Source organism: Musca vetustissima, unplaced genomic scaffold, assembly GCF_032173495.1.
Source record: "Musca vetustissima isolate MV318-11 ecotype Yass unplaced genomic scaffold, APGP_CSIRO_Mvet_v1 utg19773, whole genome shotgun sequence".
Classification (NCBI taxonomy): domain Eukaryota; kingdom Metazoa; phylum Arthropoda; class Insecta; order Diptera; family Muscidae; genus Musca; species Musca vetustissima.
The window spans coordinates 72,328-94,165 of NW_026879628.1; the positions used below are offsets into that span (position 1 = coordinate 72,328).

The window sequence follows — 21,838 nt, forward strand, 5'->3', positions numbered from 1 at the left end:
AAAATTTTTTCGATATGGAAGTATTACCACTTACAATTTCGCTCTTACATAATTGTAATAACATTAAAAATTATGTAATTCATCTCGTTTTGTATTTGTTTTCTTTTCTTTAGAATTTAATTTATAGCTACTGAGAAATCGAATCGAATACGCACAGTAAACAAAGGTAATACATGAAAAAGTCATTAAAAACAATGACAATCATCAAAAGTAGTTACCAAAAGAAGGCAATGTCAATGATCTTGGCCTACGCTACAGCATTACTTGTCATTTGTGGCATCAACATTCCCACCACCGATGCCATTGAACAGCCCTCGATACGTGAAGAGATGACACGTCTGTTGGGCAAATGTCATTTGCAGAGTGAAGATTTTGATTTTTGTATGAAAGATGTCTTCAATGATTTCAGAGCATATTTTCCAACAGGTATGTATGCGTGTGTGTGTGTCTAAAGAATACCGTTGTTTTCTAATGAGATATTTTGGGTTTTAGGCATACCCGATTACAACATTAAACCCTTCGATCCCCATCATGCCTCATTTGTTGAATTACGCAGAGGAGATCAAAAGCTTCAAGTTGATTTTACGCAATGTCTCCGAATATGGTTGGACCCAGTCAGAGGTTACCAAATTCCATTCGGATTTTGAGCAAAATCGTATCATCTATTCACAATATTTCCCCGAAAAGAGTCTAAATGGCTGGTATGAATTTTCGGGTAAATTGTTTGGTACACCCATTAAGAGAAGTGGATTTTGGAATATGACCTTATATGATTATAGGTAAGTAAAGTTTGATATCTTGACAATAAAAAAATTGAATGTCTATTTTATTCTCTCTCTCTCCATAGTCAAACAACCAGTGTCAGACGTTTGGGCGGACCTGGTACCCTATTGAAAATCCACGTTGAAGTTGATCGCATTGGTGGCATGAAAATGCATGTGGGTGATGTTTTGGCTCCGGGACGTGCACGTCTTGACAATGTCTCAGATGGTGTTATAAATAGTGCTTGGCCTCTAGGCCTTCCGTTCATTAAACCAATGATCAATGAATTGGTTAGCACAGCTTTTACAGATATTTTCAATGAGTCATTTAGATATTTTCCCTTACATCATTTCATTAGTTAACCAAATTTGTTGCTATTGTTATTTGTATTATTTCGAGATAGCAACACTTTTTCTTGCTCAAGTCACTATTATTGCCTATTTCAAGAGAAACGACTGTTACTTTTAGGTTTATATTAGAATAATTTATGTTTTACTTTTTTGTTGTTATTTTATATGAGATGGTGATTTTTTTGTTTGGAATAGTCCTATGAATGTATACAAATATATTTTAGTTTTTCAAATGTACGATACTCAATAAACGAATAAATGGAAATAAAACATGTAACATATCTAAAATCGATCGGGACTTTAACATTGGGGATACATCATAGGAAATTTTTATAGAAAGATTTGACACCCAATAAACACCCAAAATATGTGTCCAAAATACCAAAAATTACCGAACAATGAGCGGTAGCGTTATAGTCGACCTTCCTAAGGAGATTTTCTACAAAGATTAGGAGTTATCAAGAAAAGCATTGTACATGGCAGTTAGAATTGGCCTTTTGAAACTGGATCATGCCACCATCATTCTCCATAGAAATACCACATTTTTTAATTCTTCTTGAAAAGTAACAGACTGGATGTTTTGCTTTTTAAAAAAGTCTTGCATAAATATCAAAGTTCCATGGTGAGTTTCTCCAATTTTTATACCCTCCACCATAATTTTGTCATTCCGTTTGCCACCGAAATATTCATTTCCGACCCTATAAAGTATATATATTCTTGATCAGGGTAAAATTCTAAGACGATCTAGCCATGTCCGTCCGTCTGTTGTAATCACGCTATCTTCCGAAGGAATTTAGATAGGGTGCTGAAATTTTGCATAGGGTTGTCTTTTGTCAGGTCAAGTTCGAACGGTCCACGTTTAGGCATAGCTCCCATATAAGGGTACCCCCAAATTTTCGGTATTTTGGGGTTCTTGAGCGCGTTTTTCAACCGAATTCGCTGAAATTTGGTACATTGAGTTCTTATTGGGTACAAAATGTCGCCACAAAAAAATATAAATATATGTCCACTTTTTCTGGTAGCTCTTATATAAGGGTACCCCCAAATTTCGGCATTTGGAGGTTCTTGAGCGCGTTTTTCAACCGAAATCACTGAAATTTGGTATTTTGTAGCCGTATATGGAAACAAATCTCCCTACCAAAAATTATTAATAGTCAACCCCTTTTAGGCGTAGTCCCCATATAACCCCCTTTTTTATATTAATAAATTTATCTGATTTTTTCCGCGTTTTGGGTTTGGTTCTAACACTCTGTTGTAATCATTTCACCTGCGAAGGTTATCGAGATAAAAAACTAGAACGTACGGTTCGATAATGAGCTATATGTGAACTATAGCCCGCATTTAGGCTTAGCCGTAGCCCCTGTGTGGGAGGTACCAGAAGGCATGGGCCGATATTCCTTAAATTCGCACTTGAACTAAGTTTGGAAGACATAATAAGATGGGATGAAATCAAAATTTTCTGAAACGGATTTGGTCCCAAGAAACGTGGTTTCTAGAACCAATATTTCGATGAGGCACATTTTCACAGTGTAGTAAAGCACTACCCACACTACCCAAGATGGATTATCATCACCACAAAAACCCGACTTTTAATGTGTCCGTGTCCATAAATTCAGAGTCCTCCAAAGTAAAGTAATAGGCAACTAACTAACTAACGTTACAAAATGAGTTATATATAGATATCGTCAGCTAAAATGCAAAAAGGCGTAAGTAACAAATGAATGAATTTTGAATGAATATTGTGAATGTCAATAAACTACATGTGTTGACAAAGTTTTACGCGTCTGCGGTCAAAAAAGGATCTTCTATTAACAAAAAACAAAAAGACGTAATTACAAGTGGGTTTATTTGATAAATGCAAAAAGGCGTAACTAACATAAATTCAAATTTTTACTTCATTTTATGACTGCCACTAAACTAAATAACTAAATTTGTTAAAAAAATTATAGTCTATTATTCGTCATATGCAATATCACCCTGCCGGGCATACTTTTTCATTCCAGATGACATGTTTATAGTTTTCATTCAAAACAGTTTTTTGCTTCTCCTACACAATTATGCTTTTTTTAGTTACGCCTTTTTGCATTTTAGCTAACAATATATATATATATATATATATGGGCAATATTGCCAATTTTTTAATATTCTATTTTTAAAAAATCGGCTTTTTTTGTTTTCGTGGTACATCAATGATTTTTGGAAAATGTTCTGACTCCCAAACCATTCGAGATCAAATTTTTGGTTGATGCGAGCAAAAGTTATCGAGGTTTTAATTTTCGGCAAAAAAAAAAATTTTTAAATTGACCAAAAACGTTGATATATAGCTTCCTTCGTAAAGTATGAATATGCAGATATTGTAATAACCGCGAAAAAAGTTACACATCTTTCTTGGATTCTTGGATTTTACTTAATCCCGTGTAGACGTTGTTTTATTTCCCAATACAGTTCGTACTAAATAAAACGCGGGTTCTTTCTGATTACGAATATTACAATGATTTTATTGACACAACTTTACGTTGCACGTTACTTTACAGCTTTACGTTACTTGACGGTTTCAATTCGCGATCTGATTCACAACTAACTCACTGCCTTGCCATTTCCTCTATTTATATGAGCCTTGCCTGTCGCTACAGAAGTTTCTAGACGATCTGGTAACACCTAGATTACGAACAATCTACCAATGCAACAAACACATACAAACTTACATTGAGTGAACAATAACAACAACACATATACAGGCGAGGGAGTAACAAAGAAAGAGGAATTAAGCGATCATCAATGATGACGTTTAACAAGAATTGTACGTCAATAACAAAATAGAAAATGAAAGAGGAAATGGAAGGATGTGGAAAAATCTATACAGTAGTTGTTGTTGTGAAGTTATTCGAATAAACTGCGTAGTAGACATTTACGTTACAATTCAAATTCTTAAATTAACGGAAATCATCTAAATTAACTTAAATCTAAAGTTATATTCGTAACAATATTAATAACATGTATCAGCCTAAATGTTAATTTAAAATTATCTACATAATCTAAACACCATGATGAATCAAATGATATCAAAATCACACAAGTCTGTGTAGTGGTTGGTAAATTACAGCGACAACAAAATAATATATTGAGGGAAAGTATTTGTTTTTGGTTCGAAGAAAAAATGTCATCATATTTATTTTTTTTTTTAATTTTATACAAGAAATTTCAGGAAAAAATTACATATATAAAAATAATCACTTTTTGTGTACAAGTATACACCTAGCGGATTATAGCAAGACCCTTCCGATAAATCTTGAGGTTCTATAAGTAGGAATAAATCTTAAAATAAAACTATATTATGAAATATATCTACATAATCTAAACACCATGATGAATCAAATGATATCAAAATCACACAAGTCTGTGTAGTGGTTGGTAAATTACAGCGACAACAAAAAGAAGAAAAAATAAGTAGGAATAAATCTTAAAATAAAACTATATTATGAAATATACAATTTAAATTGTGTATAAATCGCGTAATTCTCAAAATCAGTTGATGCGCATGCGGTTTCCAGGAAATACTGAAGTTTATATTCCAATCCATGCATGTTTTGCGAAATTTCATTTGACGGCTAAGATGTACTACATGTTGCATTGAAGTTCCCAAAAACTCGTAAAACGCGAATAATTTCCGAAAACTCCATATGTCATTAACGCGATTTCGGTGTGCACCCTAAAAAAATACAAAAATACATCTATACCGATTTCAATGCGGTCCATTAAGAACCATGGATGACCCAGGTCACTCTATTTTTGAAATAAATTGTGTACATCTCTCTTTCGGCTGAAGTTTTTAAAGTTCTGTTTTTGACAAAGATCAAAATCCGTACCAGGCCATTTATTGAAGCGGAAATGATCCACATACATCCTATATATTTTCAAAAACATTTTTTTTTGCCAAATTTCGTGTATTTGGAAGGCCAGTTCCGCCGTTCTACACCTTTTTCAAATGTTATTCAACACATTTCAATTGCAATTCGAGAATTTCATTCGTAATTCGAAAACTCAATTTGCAATTCATAACATTTCACTTGTAATTCGAGTATGTAATTTGTAATTCACAACGTTTCATTTGTAATTTTAAACTTTTCGTATGACATTCAAAAAATTCCATTTGAAATTTAAAAAATTTCATTTGTAATTCGAATATTTCAATTTGAATTTCGTAGAGTTTAAATTGAAATTAAAAGAAATCCATTTGAAATTCAAAGAATCAAATTTGAAATTCATAACATTTCAATTGTAAATCATAAATTTTCAGTTGTAATTCTTAACAATTCATTTCAAATTCATACATATTCCTTTTGTGTTACCAATAATATTTTTCGAATTTAAAATTAAATGTTATGAAAAACAAATGGAATGTTATGTATTTCAAATCAAATGTTAAGAATTTCAAATTGAATTATATAATTTTCAAATTGAAATTTTATTAATTTCAAGTGGAATTTTATTAATTTCAAACGCAATACTTGGAATTTCAAATGGAAGTTTATGAACTTCAAATGGAATTCTATGAATTTCGAAAGGTATTCTAGGAATTACAAATGAAATTCTCGAATTACAACTTATATGTTGTGAATTGCAAATGGAATTCTCGAATTGCAAATTATATGTTGTGAATTACAAATGGAATTCTCGAATTACATTTGATATGTTTTGAATAACATGTGAAAAAGGTGTAGTAGATGGATTTTCACGAAGGAGGTTTTATATCATTCGAAACGTAAAAACCCTTACTGATCGCGGGTACCCATATTATTCATTTGAACCTCCGCTTCAGCTATGTTAAAAAATTTGCAATATTGCCCATATATGTTATGTACAGTGAATATGTAATATGGCAGACTAGATAACGAAGGAATAAACAAAAGAGAGAATGAGAACATAAATGCGTATGCGTATTAATGTAAATAAACTAGAACAATTTTGCCGCACCTGTTATTATTCTAATTACTTCAGGTATTATTGTTAAAGGATTACCAAGCTTATCCAAAGTACAATTGTAAATATCAACAATTATTTTTAATAGTACCTCTTCCGAGAAGCACAAAGGAATATTTCTTATCACTGTAAAAGTGTCAACAAAATTCTTTGGAATGAATTCTCTTAAATTCCTTTTCCTTATATCTTCATTGGCAACCAATTTATTTGTCTACATCATGTCTTCAAACGTGATTTTATACATGTCATATCAATAGCTTTCATTTTCTCTAACTCTTTTGCTTTAGCACCTCTGTTTTTTTCATAAAATAAGGGTATACACCTTTTTCACATGTTATTCAAAACATATCAAATGTAATTCGAGATCATTTGTAATTCACAACATATAATTTGCAATTCGAGAATTTCATTTGTAATTCATAGAATACCTTTCGAAATTCATAAAATTCCATTTGAAATTCCAAGTATTGCATTTGAAATTCATAAAATTCCACTTGAAATTCACAAAATTCCATTCGAAATTTAAATAATTCCATTTGAAATTCTTAACATTTGATTTAAAATACATAACATTCCATTTGTTTTTCAAAAAATTTAATTTTAAATTCGATAAATATTATTGGTAACACACGAGGAATATGAATGAATTTGAAATGAATTGTTATGAATTACAACTGAAATTTTATGAATTACAAGTGAAATGTTATGAATTTCAAATTGGATTTCTTTGAATTTCAATTGAAACTCTACGAAATTCAAATGGAAATATTCGAATTACACATGAATTTTTTTAAATTTCAAATGGAATTTTTTGAATTTCATACGAAAAGTTTAAAATTATAAATGAAACGTTGTGAATTACAAAATACATACTCGAATTACAAGTGAAGTGTTATGAATTGCAAATTGAGTTTTCGAATTACGAATGAAATTCTCGAATTGCAATTGAAATGTTTTGAATGACATTTGATAAAGGTGTTCTTTCTTTCCGAACAATTGAAAACGATTTTTCTAACAATCAAATCCCATTGTCTGATTTCTTTGAAAACGAACAATTCATTCATTTACACCTCTGCCTTAATTGAATTTAATACATTTTGTAACGGAATATCAACACACATTTACCGGGTTAATCTATTACAATTCTCAAACATATGATATTGGCCGGCTAACAGCTGTTCTTGGCTTGACATATGAAAGCATGTCCCTCAACGCAAAAAAGTAAACAAACTCGATGACACATTTCTCAAATTGTTGCTGACGATCAGTCTGTGCTGCCTTTTTTAATAAAAAATAAAAATAATTTAAATTCTAATTTTGCATAAGAATAAAAAAAGAAAGAACTAAATAAAAATGGAAGTTGAATTCAGCAAAGAAGATTTTCGTCTACCCGACATTAAATACGAATGTAAGTATTGTTGGGTAGTGGGATGTGATGAATGGAATATTGGAGCAATAATGGATTTCACCACATTGATATTTTATTTCATTTGCAGATTTGGATCATACAGCCGATGTACAGTAAGTTAGAATACCAAGAATTAAAAAAAAAACATAATATCAAATTAATAACATCTTTCCCTATTCAATTTTAGACTCCACGCCTGGGGTGAAACTCTTCAAGAAGCATTTGAACAATGCGGTATGGCCATGTTTGGTTATATGACAGAACTGGACTATATATCCGTGGAGACCTGCTATCAAATTGAAGCCAAAGGTGATGATGTTGAGGGACTGCTTTTCCATTTCTTGGATGAATTGCTGTTCCTGTTTTCAGCCGAACCTTTCTTGGTCTGCAGACGTTTGGAAATAACTAAATTCGATTTGGAAAACTTTGAAATTGAATGCAAATGTTATGGCGAACCTTTCGATTTGGATAAACATCCTCAGGGCACCGAAGTTAAGGCCATCACATACTCTGCAATGCAAGTAATTCAGGAACCTGAAAAGAGTAATTATGAAGTGTTTGTAATTATAGATATTTAAGACTAATTTTGCTTTTAACTGTAATATATAGTAAAATTAATAAGATTTTATTTTGTGTTTACGAATAGACATACACATTTTGTACTATATTAGTGTTTTTCATGTTATGACAATATTTTTTCTAATAAATGTGTAATAAATATACAACATGAAGCAAATAAAGTCGTGTTTAAGAATTTTACTGGAATGACAAGCACAACTAATTATAACAAGGGTTCTTTCTATAATTCTTGAATACCTATAGAATGAATCACCAAATCATGTCTTACAAGGATTTAAGTTACCGTCGATATAACTATGATGAGTTGGAGCTATAAAATTGTATGATAGTGTAAACCATGGTACAAGATAGGCCATAGCAACTTATAAATTATATTTTTCATGTTGTGGCTTGTTATATCAAAATCGTATACAAAATGTGATACTGTGCGGCTAAAATTGTGAATGGTGTTTATGGTTCCGATACTGTAATTTTGCTTTTCGTAGATTCCGTTCAGGAATTTTTGATGTTAACGATGCACAACGCACAGGTAGGTTGTCGAAAAAGTCAATAAAACTGTTTTAAACCATTTACAATTGACCGGAAACGGCCAGAATTGGCCAACAGGAGAGGTGTCCTGCTCCACCAGGACAACGCTAGGCCACACACATCTACAGTGACTCGCCAGAAACTTCGGGAGCATGGTTGGGAAGTTTTAATACCTCCGCCATACAGTACGAATTTGACACCAAGCTATTATCATATTTTTCTTGCAAAAATTCTTTCATGATAAAAAATTCGTAACTAGGGAGGATTGTGAAAATCGACTACTAGAGTTTTTTGCAGATAGAGAGCAGAACTTCTATCAGAGAGGCATTATGAAGTTACCTTTAAAATGGTAACAAATCATACAACAAAATGGACATTCCGAAGCATGTTAAAATATAAAAATAATGGATTTCTTTTTCCCGAACCTAATATATGTGACAAATGGATAGAACGACTTGTTGCATTTGTTTTTATTTATTCGGGCCGTATAGACCATAACGTAGAGATGTATTTTTCATTATTGACAAAAGATACCAACCTTGTATAATTGTACTAGCGTAGTACGTATTTCGGTAAAATTGAAATATGTATTCATCTGATTACAATGTTACAAAGTTTTCTATCAAATAATAATTCATATTTTGCGTATGTGTGTGTATTGTTCCGCTCAGACATGTGTTTGGCATTACTGCAAAATAGGGACAAGGTCAGCAGTTAAAGTTGAAAAGGATCTTTCAGAGCCTCCCATACCGATCAAGGATTCAGACAAAGGTTTGTCATGTGACCGGTTTAACATCCTGCTGGAAAAGATCATACGAGATGCAAATGTGAACAGAAATGACACTCTGTACACCAAACAGCACATGTTACTCGCCTACGACATCGACATAATGGGTCGAACATTGCGAGCGGTAACAGCCACTTTTGAACGAATTGAGAAGGAGTCTGACAAAGTGGGACTGGCAGTAAATGGCGAGAAGACCAAGCTGATGTTATCAACGTGCAAGAAGTCCAGTAGACTCAGACCAACTGTGGAACTTGAAAACTGCAGCTTCGAGGTAGTGAATAATTTTATATAACTCGGTACCGCCATAAATAAAACTAATAACAACTGCTTTGAAATCCCGAGAAGAATAGTGTGTTGGCCAACATGGAAAGATCTCGGAACATGGTATTTCAAATTGAATGAGCTGTGCACAAGAGCGACGCGCCTGGAAATCTTTTTTGGTATTTCGCGATTAAAATGTTGACAGCAAGAGGAGACTAAGGCATGAATTCGGCTGCCTGTTAACCTTATGAATAAACCTTGGTCTAGTACTTTTTTCATAGTAAAACTAGTAAAAGGGAAAATGTTCCGTAACGGAAAATCATGGTATAATTATTACTTTTTCTCAGGGCGGCTTGTTCCTTGAAATCAAAATATTTTGTGTATGTGTGCGTACTGTTTTGAATACTATGTCAAATAAATTCAAAATATTTTAAAATTTATTAAATTTAATTGAAATGAAAATGATGTTTTTAACGCGTCCGTCTGGAAGTAATTACTTTGTTCATCCATAATAAATATTTCATGGTATTCCCTACTGGAATTTGGAAATAAATAATAACCTTTCATTCATTTTTCGCGTTTTTAGTTATGTGTTGAAAAAATGTCAAATAAACACAACCACTTGTTGCGTATATTTATTTTATATTTGGCAGAAGACGCCACCAGCTACATAGTTGTTTTTTTTTTTTGTTATTCAACTCAACCTGCGCTACCTTGTATTATTGTACCATGTTTACAACGTTACCTAAAATTCGACGGGGCGTACAAAAATATTCAACTTCCCCACTATGGAAAAAGGTTGTGTACGGCCGTATTACCCAAATACGTCGAATCCATATCTTCATGCCATGGTATAATAATAAAAGGTAACAGCAAGTGTTGTTGTACAAAAAACGATACAACAACCACATGGAAATTTGTTGTTGTAAGTTCTACTAGTGTCAACTCATTTGACAGAAAAATGTAAACAAACAAACAAATTATCATCAAATTATTTTTATTTTGAAAATGAAATATTTTCGAATCCTCAGAATAAAAATTGAAAAACATGAATGAAAATCTATCAAATTTATATTTCTATCGCTTCCACATCTTTCCTTTAATTGAGCCATTGCCATATATATGTGTAACACGTATGAAAATGCTGGGAATAACGAGTTATTCCTTTGCTTCCTCAAACTTTCCCAGCAGGCAGATTGAGTAAATTGAATACGAGAGCACATTAATAAAGAACAATTTCAAATTGTATGCGTTCCCAATTTTCCTGTTGGGTGATTTTTAAAAACATAATTTGTCAAATTCATATTGACACTAGTATTACATTGGAATCAAATCAGCTGGGATTTGCTGTTACCTTTTATAATTGTACCATGTCTTCATGCAAATAATAAAAACCGCAAAACAAAATTGAAAATTTATTAAATTAATCCACGTATTTTATTTTCCAGTCGAAATTTCAAATTTTCAGAATGTTTTGTTTTTGTTTCCAACAAAAGAAAAAAATGAAAAATACGTTCTGTCAATGTTGAAATTGTTCAACTTGAAATTTTGTACGTTCGACGTATTTCGGTAACATTTATATAAATACATGTGTTCTACTTTTGTGGTGAAAAACATCGAACGAGCTAGTTTTTTTTATTTTTTTAAATATCCCTAAGCGCGCTGGGAACTAAAAAACAAGGGGATTTGAACTCTCTGTGTACGAAAAACAGACTTTGTCTGTGTGCCTTCATGTTATATTTGTGATTTTGTTTCTTTTATAAACTTGACCATATCATGCAGATGTTCCCAGTGATGTTTGGCTATGAAATCTTCGACGGTGAAGATTTCATTGAAGGATTTGAACTTGCTTCTGATGTTGTCGTGTTTGGTGCAACTGAACAATATGTGTGAAATGGTTTCTTCTGCGTTGCATGTTTCGCTGTCTGCTGAGGGTACCGCATTCATTTTATAAAGGGTGCTCTTGCTGAATGTATGGTTGGACAAAATTCGATTCATCATCTTCTGGTCGTCAGGGTGTAATTTAGATTTTTTATACCAGGGGGTCCTTTCTGGTTTGGTGAAAATTTTGAAGTGGGAATTACTGTGCTCTGCAATCCTGGAGTATTCTTCTGACCAGTCTTCCCATATTTTGTCTTGTATATGGTTTATGGCATCATTTATGGGCCATCTGATGTTTAGAAAGGTGCCTTCATTTTCTGCGTTTTTCGCTGCTAGGTCTACTGTCTCGTTTTGGGTTATGTTGAGATGCCCTGGAATGTAATGCATTTCAACGTTGATCTGTGCGCTGTTTGATATGTGTACTAAGTCATCGATTAAATAGCTGTTATGGTTTTTGGATTTTATTGCTTGTATTCCACTTTTGCTGTCAGTTAATATTGCAATTTTGGTCAACGCGTTATTTTCAGCAAAGATTAGGACTTGATGGATGGCAATTATTTCCGCTGTCATGGACGCAAGCTTCTTGTCGGTATAGAAGGATTTTAAGGTATTGCTGTTGATATGCAAAAATGCGGCTCCACTGATATTGTCTATTACCGATCCGTCGGTAAAGAAGATTTCGAAGTTCTCTTCTTTCAGTTGCGCAATTTTCTCATTTATGAGTTGATTGACAATTTGAATGTTCGCTTCCGATTTTTTAGTGGCAATACCTTTAAAGAATTCTGTAACTATGTTGATGTATTTTGAAGACGCAGCTGTCGTTCTTGTTGGGGCAACGTTTAGGATGATCTCATTGAACTTTCTTAGGGTTAGTGCATAGCTGGAATTAATGTTCCCTAATTTTTGAACCTGCTCTATTACAGGGAGGCCGTATGCTTTGCTTTTTATTAACTCTTTAGCTGTACTTATCTGAAATCTGTACCGTGGTGGAAGTTCGGCTGTCAATTGGTAAATGATTGGAGTTGGGGTGGATCTGATAAGGCCCAGAGATTTGCGAAGCCATCCATGAATACATGTTTTAGTTCTTGTTTCTGCGGTTTTTGTCAGGTTTGACAAGGCTGCTGCACCATATTCGATTTTGGGACGCGCAAAGGCTTTATAGAAATGAAGCGCCCTGTATGGGGCCACACCAAATCAACATCCGCTGAGAATTTTTAGGAAATTGCAGGTATGATCCACTTTATGCACGGTTTCATCAACATGGACCCTAGCAGACCCACTGGCTGTGATATGTATACCAAGGTATTTAATACGGTTTGTTTGGTTCAATTGTTCATTGTTGATGCTTATGTCCAGATCGCGTGGCCGCCCACAGAAATGAATGATGTTGACTTTGCTCATGTTGAAGGTGAGATCGAGGTTGGCACATTTAGAAAACATATTGTGTAGCTCTTGAGTTAACAATTCTTTGGCTTTGTTGAAAAGTTTATCATGGCAAAGGATGAAAAAGTCGTCCGCAAACTGAAAAATGGTGGTTCTATCTGAGGTGGTGTGATGCAACTGTGCTGTGTATATGTTAAATAACACAGGGCTAAGTCCGCTGCCTTGAGGAATACCATTTGTTATGGTTTTGGTGCATTTACCCAATTCTAATCTTCTGGTTCTCATGCCGTCGAATATCCACTTGATTATATGCATGTTAAAGCCTTTCTCGAAAAGGATTCTTGATAGTTTGTGTACGTTGGTGTTGTCAAACGCCTTCTCCACGTCAACACAAGCGCCAACAACATGATTTCCTGATTTCATGCTGCATAAATGATCTCATCAATACTGTAGATCATTTATGCAGCATGAGGTGGATCTGCCTGGCCTAAATGCATACGATTTTGCAGTGATGATTTTTCTTTGTTCAGTGAACTCCAGGATTAGCTCTTTTATACCGCTTTCAAAGATTTTTTGCGCAGTGCACATTAACGCTATCGGTCTGTAATTGCATATGTTAACAAAATAGGTCTTTGCCCCTTTTTGGAACTGGCGTTATTCTAATTTTCCGCCGTTCTATTGGAAAGTCACCTTTTTTCCATATTTCTAATAAAATGTTATAGAATTTCTGTCTTTCTTCTTCTTTAAGACTGGCGATTATGCCGTAGGTGATATTGTCTGGTCCAGCAGCAGATCTGGAACTACGACTGGTCAAAAAACGTTCGAATGATTCCTTATTCAGTAGAGGGCGGTCACTGATTATATTTCCAAATGCGATTTCCATTGATCCTGTACTTGAATTTGCTTGTTCCGCTACTAGGTTTAGATAATCGAATTGTTGTTTCTCGTTCCACACGTTGTTGACGGGCTTTTCTTGACCATATTTTTTGGTGTTTTTGACCATGTTCCACATGTCTTTGGTTGAGTTTGCGGTGTTGAGCTGGCATTGAAAGATTTTAAAAAGTTTCCTCTTTTTCTTTGCTATTCTATTGTACAGCTTCCGTTCTGCTTCACCAAGGGCTAGAGCATCTGTCCATGATTTACTTCTGGTGTATCTTCTTCTAGCAGCCATGCGTGCTTGGTAGAGCTCTCGAATCTCCTCATCCCAGGGGCCCAGTTTGATCGTGTTTTCTTGTATTATTGTATTGACCTTACTGTTTTCTTGGTACATTGGCATTGACGGATGTTTCCATTAGAATGGGCAAATGGTTGCTGCTGGTGATTTTGTCGGGCAGGACTTTCCATGATATTGCAAAATTTGGTGAGTTTATGAAAGATAGATCAATAGCCGAATGCGTGTCATTAAGAGTGAAGGTAGGGTTGCCATCATTTAAGCAGAATATATTGTATTCGTTTATGTGAGTTGTTATAATATGGCCCTTCGCGTCAGTGATTGAGTTGCCCCAACTGACCGCTTTCGCATTGAAATCTCCAGTGATTAGAGTGACACCACTGAGCCTTGATGCGGTTTCAAAGATAGCCTTCTCATAGTTTTGAAGGCGTCTCTTTGAGTACTGGGCGGAATGTATGCAGTGATTATGTTTTTCCGTAGATTGTGGGTTGTGATACCCATTATTTCGTATTTCGGGTCGAATCCGATGATACTGTAGGTGATATTGCGTCGTATGGCGATACCAACTCCACCATATCCATCCGATCCCCCCTTGCTCAGAAAATTATAGTTGCATAGACTGACTTCCGCATTGTTTTTGACCCAGGTTTCTGCATTGTTTTTGACCCAGGTTTCTGCTATAGTTGCATAGACTGACTTCCGCATTGTTTTTGACCAAGGTTTCTGCTAGCAGGGCTATGTCTATATCTTCGTTTTGTAAAAATATTTCAAGAAGATCCTTGTTTTCTTTTTTGTTGATACTTTGTATATTGTATTGGAGAATTTTCATTTTGCTGTTATTTTATGGAAAAGAAGAGTAACGTGTTTAATTGGTTACATATTCTTGAGATGATTACATCTCCTGTACTTTGGATCTCATTATGAAGGTGTCTATGTCAGCTAGCTGCCTATCGATCTTTTGCTTAAGTTGAATGAGAAAGCGCATATGTTCGTTTGCAATTTTACCAGTGTTATTTCTGTTGATGGTTCCGAGATCTGCTGAGATTCCAGTTAAGAAGTTTCCTAATTCCTCAACTTTGTTGGGGTTGACTAGTGCCGTGCCGTTGCCGGATTTGTATACGTTATCCACTTCAAGTGCTTTTTGGTACTCTAATATAGTTTTGGCAGCGTTCTCTTGCTCACGTTGTCGATTTAAGTTTACTTTGGGCACCTTGGCATAGGATTGTTTGGCATGGATTAGTTTTGCCGACTCCACATAGCTATTTATTGTTTCAGTCTTTTCTCCTTTACTTTTGTTGGACGACTTTGGAAGTGCCGGGAAATTGCCCTCTAGTTCCTCATCGAGTAAACTATAGCGATTTGAGAAATCTTTAGCGTACTTGATGCGAGCTTCGCCTTGGGACACGTTCTCCATGGTCATGATTCTTTTAATCTGGTAGGCTCTTTCCCTTGCCGGGCAGTCCTTAACGATGGGTGAGTGGTTACCTTCGCAGTTGGGGCAGACAATTGGGAGAATGCATGGTGCATTTTCTTCATGTCTGTGGTAACTGTTGCGGCATGAGCTAATTTTTTGCTTGCAATGCTGTTCATAGTGGTTGTGCCGGTAACACTTTAGGCACGTTCCAAAAGAGATGAAATGTTTAACGTCACGTTTGGTAAATTCGTACAGTCTTATCGTCTTGGGTAGATCGAGGCCTTTGAAAAGAATTTTAACCCTGGGTATATTGACACGTATACCTTGTTCCATTTTACTCGGATCACCTTGAGGATGTCCACATCAGACTGGATGGCTCTTGTGAGTTTGTCTTCAGTGATGTCGACTGGAACTCCAAAAATGATTCCCATTTTCGAAACGAAATGTCCAAATATTTTTCCTTGGTATCCTGACTCCATCAATTTTTTATTACCAGCTAGAATGTTCGCCGCAGCAGCATTTCTGCATACAACTTTGGCCCTGCCAAAGCCAATCTTATTTACTTCTAGGACGCCAGCGAAACCTAGATCTTTAATAACACTGGATAGTGCGACACTGTTTATGGAGGAGATCTTTCCGTTTTGGTCTACTTTGTCCACGTATACAATGTATGGACCACGATGATCGACAACGTATTTAAAATCACATTTACCACCATTATTTTTTTCTAAGTTTGAGATCTGAGAGTTTCTACCCTCAACAGAAGGTACGTTAAAATTGTCTTGGGTTTGGCTCATTTTATAATCTTCTGAATTATTGCTGTTTATTTGGATTTCAATAATCGAGTTATTTCTAGAAGGTTCATCATCTACGCGTGGTTTTTTTCTCCTCCATTAGGATTTAACAAGTAACGCATTGTACGTTATTTACGTGTTCGAGAATGATCTCGACCCAGCAAGTTCGTTTCGGTTTACCCGCACACACACACAATGTTCTGGAGTTTTTAGAATAGAACCGAAAAAGGTAACGTGCGTCTACGCACAAATACACACACACACACAAAGCACGCCAACAGCAGCCCGGCCACAACGAACACCAAAAACACCACAATCTATCTAGCCAAAAACACCACAGACTAATTGGGAATGCAATTTTGTTCCTTGATGGATTTTTTATGCACACTAAAAGGCACTGTGTTTGCACAGAATTATGCGCATTAGATTTGTAAATTTTCCACCAACAAAAAAAGTTTTTGGTCTTCACAAAATGTTTTCGTTTTCCACAAGATCGAGTTCTTATTTAATTAATCTTTTTGAAAAAGACTTTATTTTTCACAAGAAATGTTTTAGTTTGATTTGCATTTGTTCATATAATAAGTTTGGTTAGTTTTTTTACTGTTTTGATAGCTCGGTTTTTTACGCGAAACGATTTGCACTCAACGAGATCTAGCTTACGATGGCGGAACGAGCTAGTTGAATTTTAGGTAAGGCTGTTACTGACAACTTTCAAAATGAATATTATTCACCAGATTGATAGGGTTTCATTTTCAAAATCAAAACCAAGGCACATATATTAGGTAGTCGCATCGGCGAATTACTACAACAAAGCAATTTTTTGGTAACATAATATGTCAAAATTGGTGAACAAGGCAAATACAATTCAATTCGCCTTGACATTCCAAAATTTAGGCTAATTTGATTCAACCAATCAGAACAAAATATTTGTATACCCTACACATCTATGTTAAAAGTATGTGTTGCCTCAAGATTTTGACTCCTAGACTCAAATTTTTGTATATCGTTTATCATCTGTCCGTCTGTCCATTATAATTTGTAATATGATTATCACGACTCGAATCAAGTCGTGATTGAAAAAATTATGTTCTGAAAAAACAACATTAGCACAATTTTCAACAATTTCCATTGATGAATTCTGGAAATTTTGTATGATTATTCGGTTCTAGCCTAAGTCGATTTCTATTCGGTTTGGTAGTGACCGCTTTATATTTAGAGGAAATTACGGAGACGGGTATCTGGCCTACGATACCCGATACTACTGAAAGATATAGATATAGATTAATAGTATATCCAAGAGGAGTGGTTGAATTTTATAAAGACAGCAATTATATTAATGTATGTACATGTATGTGGGATTTATAATTAAATATTTGCAGGCACTACATATTCTGAAATTATCTAATACTAATATTATCGCACATTCTAATATCGGGCCGATCGATACGTGACCGCATAAAGTTCAAAGATGTCACAAATGATGATGAATCAATATCCTTATTTGTTGTTGTTGTAGCAGCTAGTACTGCTGTGTTTTTCCAATTTCTTTAATCTGGTTCTGCTTCTAACTCCAAATTCAGAAAGGCTGCGACCTGTACAGGTTGAGTCCAGAGAGAAGATGGGGTTAGGAGAGTGGGCTTGGTTGGGCAGTTGAACAGATGTAGCGTGTCATGTGGTCCGTTACCACATGCCGGGCAGACATTGTCGACCTCTCCATCAATCCGTGCCCAATACGAATTGAGGCGGCTACACCATCCAGATCTCAGTTGTGCCAAGACCACTCTAGTTTGTCGAGGTAGCTGCTGCCTTCTGCGGCTATCACAGGCGGATGGTCCCCGAGGAAGGTATTCACGCGATATTCTTGAACTGCGTCCGTGTGAATACTGTTCAATCCTGCTTGATAGGCCTGTTGATCTAGAGGCTACCTTTTGTACCTCTGGACCTCTCTCTCCAGATCATGGAGATCCTTCCTGAAATGCCTTGGTGGTGGGTGCCTATCCATTAGGTAGCGGTTCGGATGGCTGCTCCTATAACACCCAAGCAAGTATTGCATCGACAACATCTTGTATAAAAACATTTTGTTCTGATTGGTTGAATCATTTCTTGAAAATAACAACTAACATTACGGGCTCTTGAAGTGTTAAAACACCTTTCAAGAAAATCTTTTCAGTTTTGATGTAGCCTTCATATAAAATTCCTGTCCATTTTTAGGTTTTTTCTTTCTCTCGAAGTAAAATTCCGAAACTTCAATTTTTTGTAAAAAAAATAATTAATTTTTTAAGGCGAATTAAACATTACAACAATTTGTTTTGACATTCAATGTTACAATCAACTGGGTCGATGCGACCAAGGCCTATATAAGGTCGGCCAGTAAGCAAATTCATAGAGAAAACTTAAGTTCAACGTCAATTTTTTTGCCGAGGCGAAAACTAATTGTTTCGCCTTTAAATGAAAAATACAGCCAAGACACAACACAATCTATAATTTGTAGGATAATTTACTTGAAAATCTTCTTTAAACTCTTGAAGTAGTCCAAATGTGCTTCACAAAGACAATAAAAATTAAAATTGAATTGAATGTTGAAAAATATTAGTATTTTCGTTTTGACGTCTGATATAATTTTGTATGTATGTATAGGTTTCAAAATATGGTTTGACAGCAAACTTTATACTCACCTGTGCTTACTGGCCGACCTTATATAGGCCTTGGATGCGACTACCTAATACATCTACCTTGAAGGTAACCGTATCAAACCAGGTGATGGTAACATTAAATGTCACAACATATTTTGTTTTTTAATTTGCCGTAAAAATAAATATAATTCCAAATAGAAACTGGAAACATTTAGAAATAAAGAACAAAAAACTAAGAACAACAAACGAATTGAGAGGAGACATTGGGATTTCAAAAAGAAGAGCATTTGGTGGTAAAGAAGACTACGGATGGAAACATGACTGATAAGCCGCCTATAAAAGCACCGACTTTTATAAAATGATCGGTTTTCCTTTGCGAAGAAACACTATTTGGATATTTGGAAAAATAAATATGATATAAAGCCGATAAACGGATATTTTGATTGTATATAAGCATTTTTCGGTTTCTGTATGATGTCCCATTAGAATTTTATTAAAAAGTCAATTGAATTGAAAGAAGAAATTTTGGTCTCTATAGCTCTTTTATCTTCTGAAAACAAAAATGCCGTTTGTTTATTATGTATGTAATGTTGGTCTTATATAATCTTTGGGTCTTTTGGTATTCAAAAAATCTTTTAGGCTTATATAAGAATATGTCCTGATCATGTACTTGAAGCCTATTCCCAAAGGTATATAGTTTATCAAAACAATGTTTTGGAACAAAATTCTACATCCAGAATATTTTGTCCGTATTTGTGAATCTTGGAGCAGTTAAATTTTGCTTGATTTCCGACACAGAAACACGTTTTGTATGCCTTTATCATGGTATATTTAAATTTGTTTCTAATTTCTTTTGGAGTCCATGAAATGCATTAAAATTCAAGGATAAATAGTCCACGTCCACAGCGAATTTAAGTCGCTGTTTGATGTTCTTTTTCATTCACCAATCTGAATTTGCACAAACATTCACCATTTTAAAAATTACCAAGAAGTAAACAAATATTTTTAATATTTCAAAGTGATGAATTCGGATTGGTTGAATGAAATTCGCTTCAAATTTGTTACGGCGAATCAATTATTATTCGCCTTGTTAAAAATTACCAATTCGCCGATGCGGCTACCTTATGTATCTAAACAAAAATATTTTTGGCAAAATATTTCAAAATGATAATGCAAATAATGCAAACCGCAAAACAAAATTGAAAATTTATTAAATTAATCCACATATTTTTAGTTTCCATTCGAAATTTCAAATTTCCTGAATGTTTTGTTTTTATTTTCAACAAAAGAAAAAATGAAAAATACTGTCAAAGTTGAATATTTTCAACTTGAAATTTTGTACGTTCGACGTATTTTGGTAACATTCATATAAATACATGTGTTCTACTTTTGTGGTGAAAAACGTCGAACGAGCTAGTTGAATTTTAGGTAAGACCGTTATACACAATGCGTATTTGGGTGACATACATTGAAACATGGTACAATAATACAAGGTAGGGCAGCTTGAGGTGAATAACAAAAAAGCAACTATGCACGTGTGGCCTCTTCTGCCAAAAATAAAATAAATATACGCAACAAGTGTTTGTGTTTATTTGACATTTTTTTCAACACAAAACTAAAAACGCGAAAAATGAATGAAAGGTTATGATTTCTTCCCAAAAATCAATAGGGAATACCATAATATGTTTGTTTCTCCCATAACAAAGTAATACTTCATCATTCATTTCAATTAAATTTGAATATATTTCAATTTATTTTGAATTTATTTGACATTGTATTCAAAACAATACACACACATACGCAAAATATGTATTTTGATTTGATTGAACAAGCCACCTTGAGAAAAAAATTGTAATCAGTTGGTAGCTGTGCCCTACCTTGTAATAATTATACCATGCATTGAAATACATGTATTTAACTTTAAAGGTGAATAAAATAGTACGCATACGCATGAATTTAGGAACGACCCTGAAGAATAAGTAAATCAAGGTTTATTCATAAACTTAAAATAAACAAGAAATATATTTATTCGAACCAAAATATATGTGCACATTACTATCGTTAGGTTTTCCTGAAATATATTTTGAGTTTTTATACTGTTTTGGATGGTATTTCGCGATTAAAATGTTGACAGCAAGAGAAGACTGAAACTGTAGTACCTTGTATTGTTGTACCATGCATGTACACCTAAGTCTGTTTTTACACGGTCTTTTTGTACACGGTTTGAAAATTTAATATTTTTAATTTTTTAGACGATTTTATTCCATTTAGCACGATTTGAAATTTTATGTACTTACATTTTTTTGTCAAATTTAATTTTTGCGAAGTATGTTCATATCACAAAAAAGTATTTATGAAAGAAAAAAGTCTGAAACCATCGATAGTATCGATAGTTTGTGAACACTATCTTAAAGATTTAAGTGAATTCCCCTTTAGCGCGTACAAACAATTTTTACTGGTCAAAGCAAATGTGAATAGCACTAATTTAGGCGAATTCCCTTTATGTATAAGATCAATGTTTTTTTTTACACGGCTTCTTCTGGAACCAATCTACCGTGTACAAACAGACTTAGGTGTATTTAACTTTTGAGGTGAATAAAATTGTACTCATACGCATGAATTTAGGTACAGGCCCCAAGTTGAAAATGTGTATTTTGAATTTTTTGAAAATAGAAGTTCAGTCATTGAAAAATTTGTGTAAATATTGACATTATTCGATTCGATATTTTATTGCAGTCACATTTTGAATTTAATATTTCCAAATATGAATATGAAATTCTGTATTTTTCTATTCGTTTTCATTATTGTCCCGCTTAATGGTGGTGGTGAGTATCATTAGACAATAACTAAATAATTCATGCAATTAACATCTCATATCTATATACTTAGTCTATACACTGCATTGCC

At 34.2% G+C, this 21,838-nt stretch overlaps 1 protein-coding gene and 1 pseudogene across 1 annotated transcript; both read left to right on the forward strand.

Moving 5' to 3' along the window:
• Positions 1-230: 230 nt before the first annotated feature.
• LOC133324628 (uncharacterized) lies at positions 231-1,124 on the forward strand (annotated as a pseudogene).
• Positions 1,125-7,445: 6,321 nt separating this feature from the next.
• On the forward strand, positions 7,446-8,078 carry LOC133324633 (protein archease-like). Its single transcript, XM_061533467.1, has 3 exons — positions 7,446-7,500; positions 7,589-7,613; positions 7,688-8,078. The coding sequence occupies exons 1-3, from the start codon at positions 7,446-7,448 to the stop codon at positions 8,076-8,078; spliced, it is 471 nt and encodes a 156-aa protein (XP_061389451.1).
• The last annotated feature ends 13,760 nt before the right edge of the window (positions 8,079-21,838 follow it).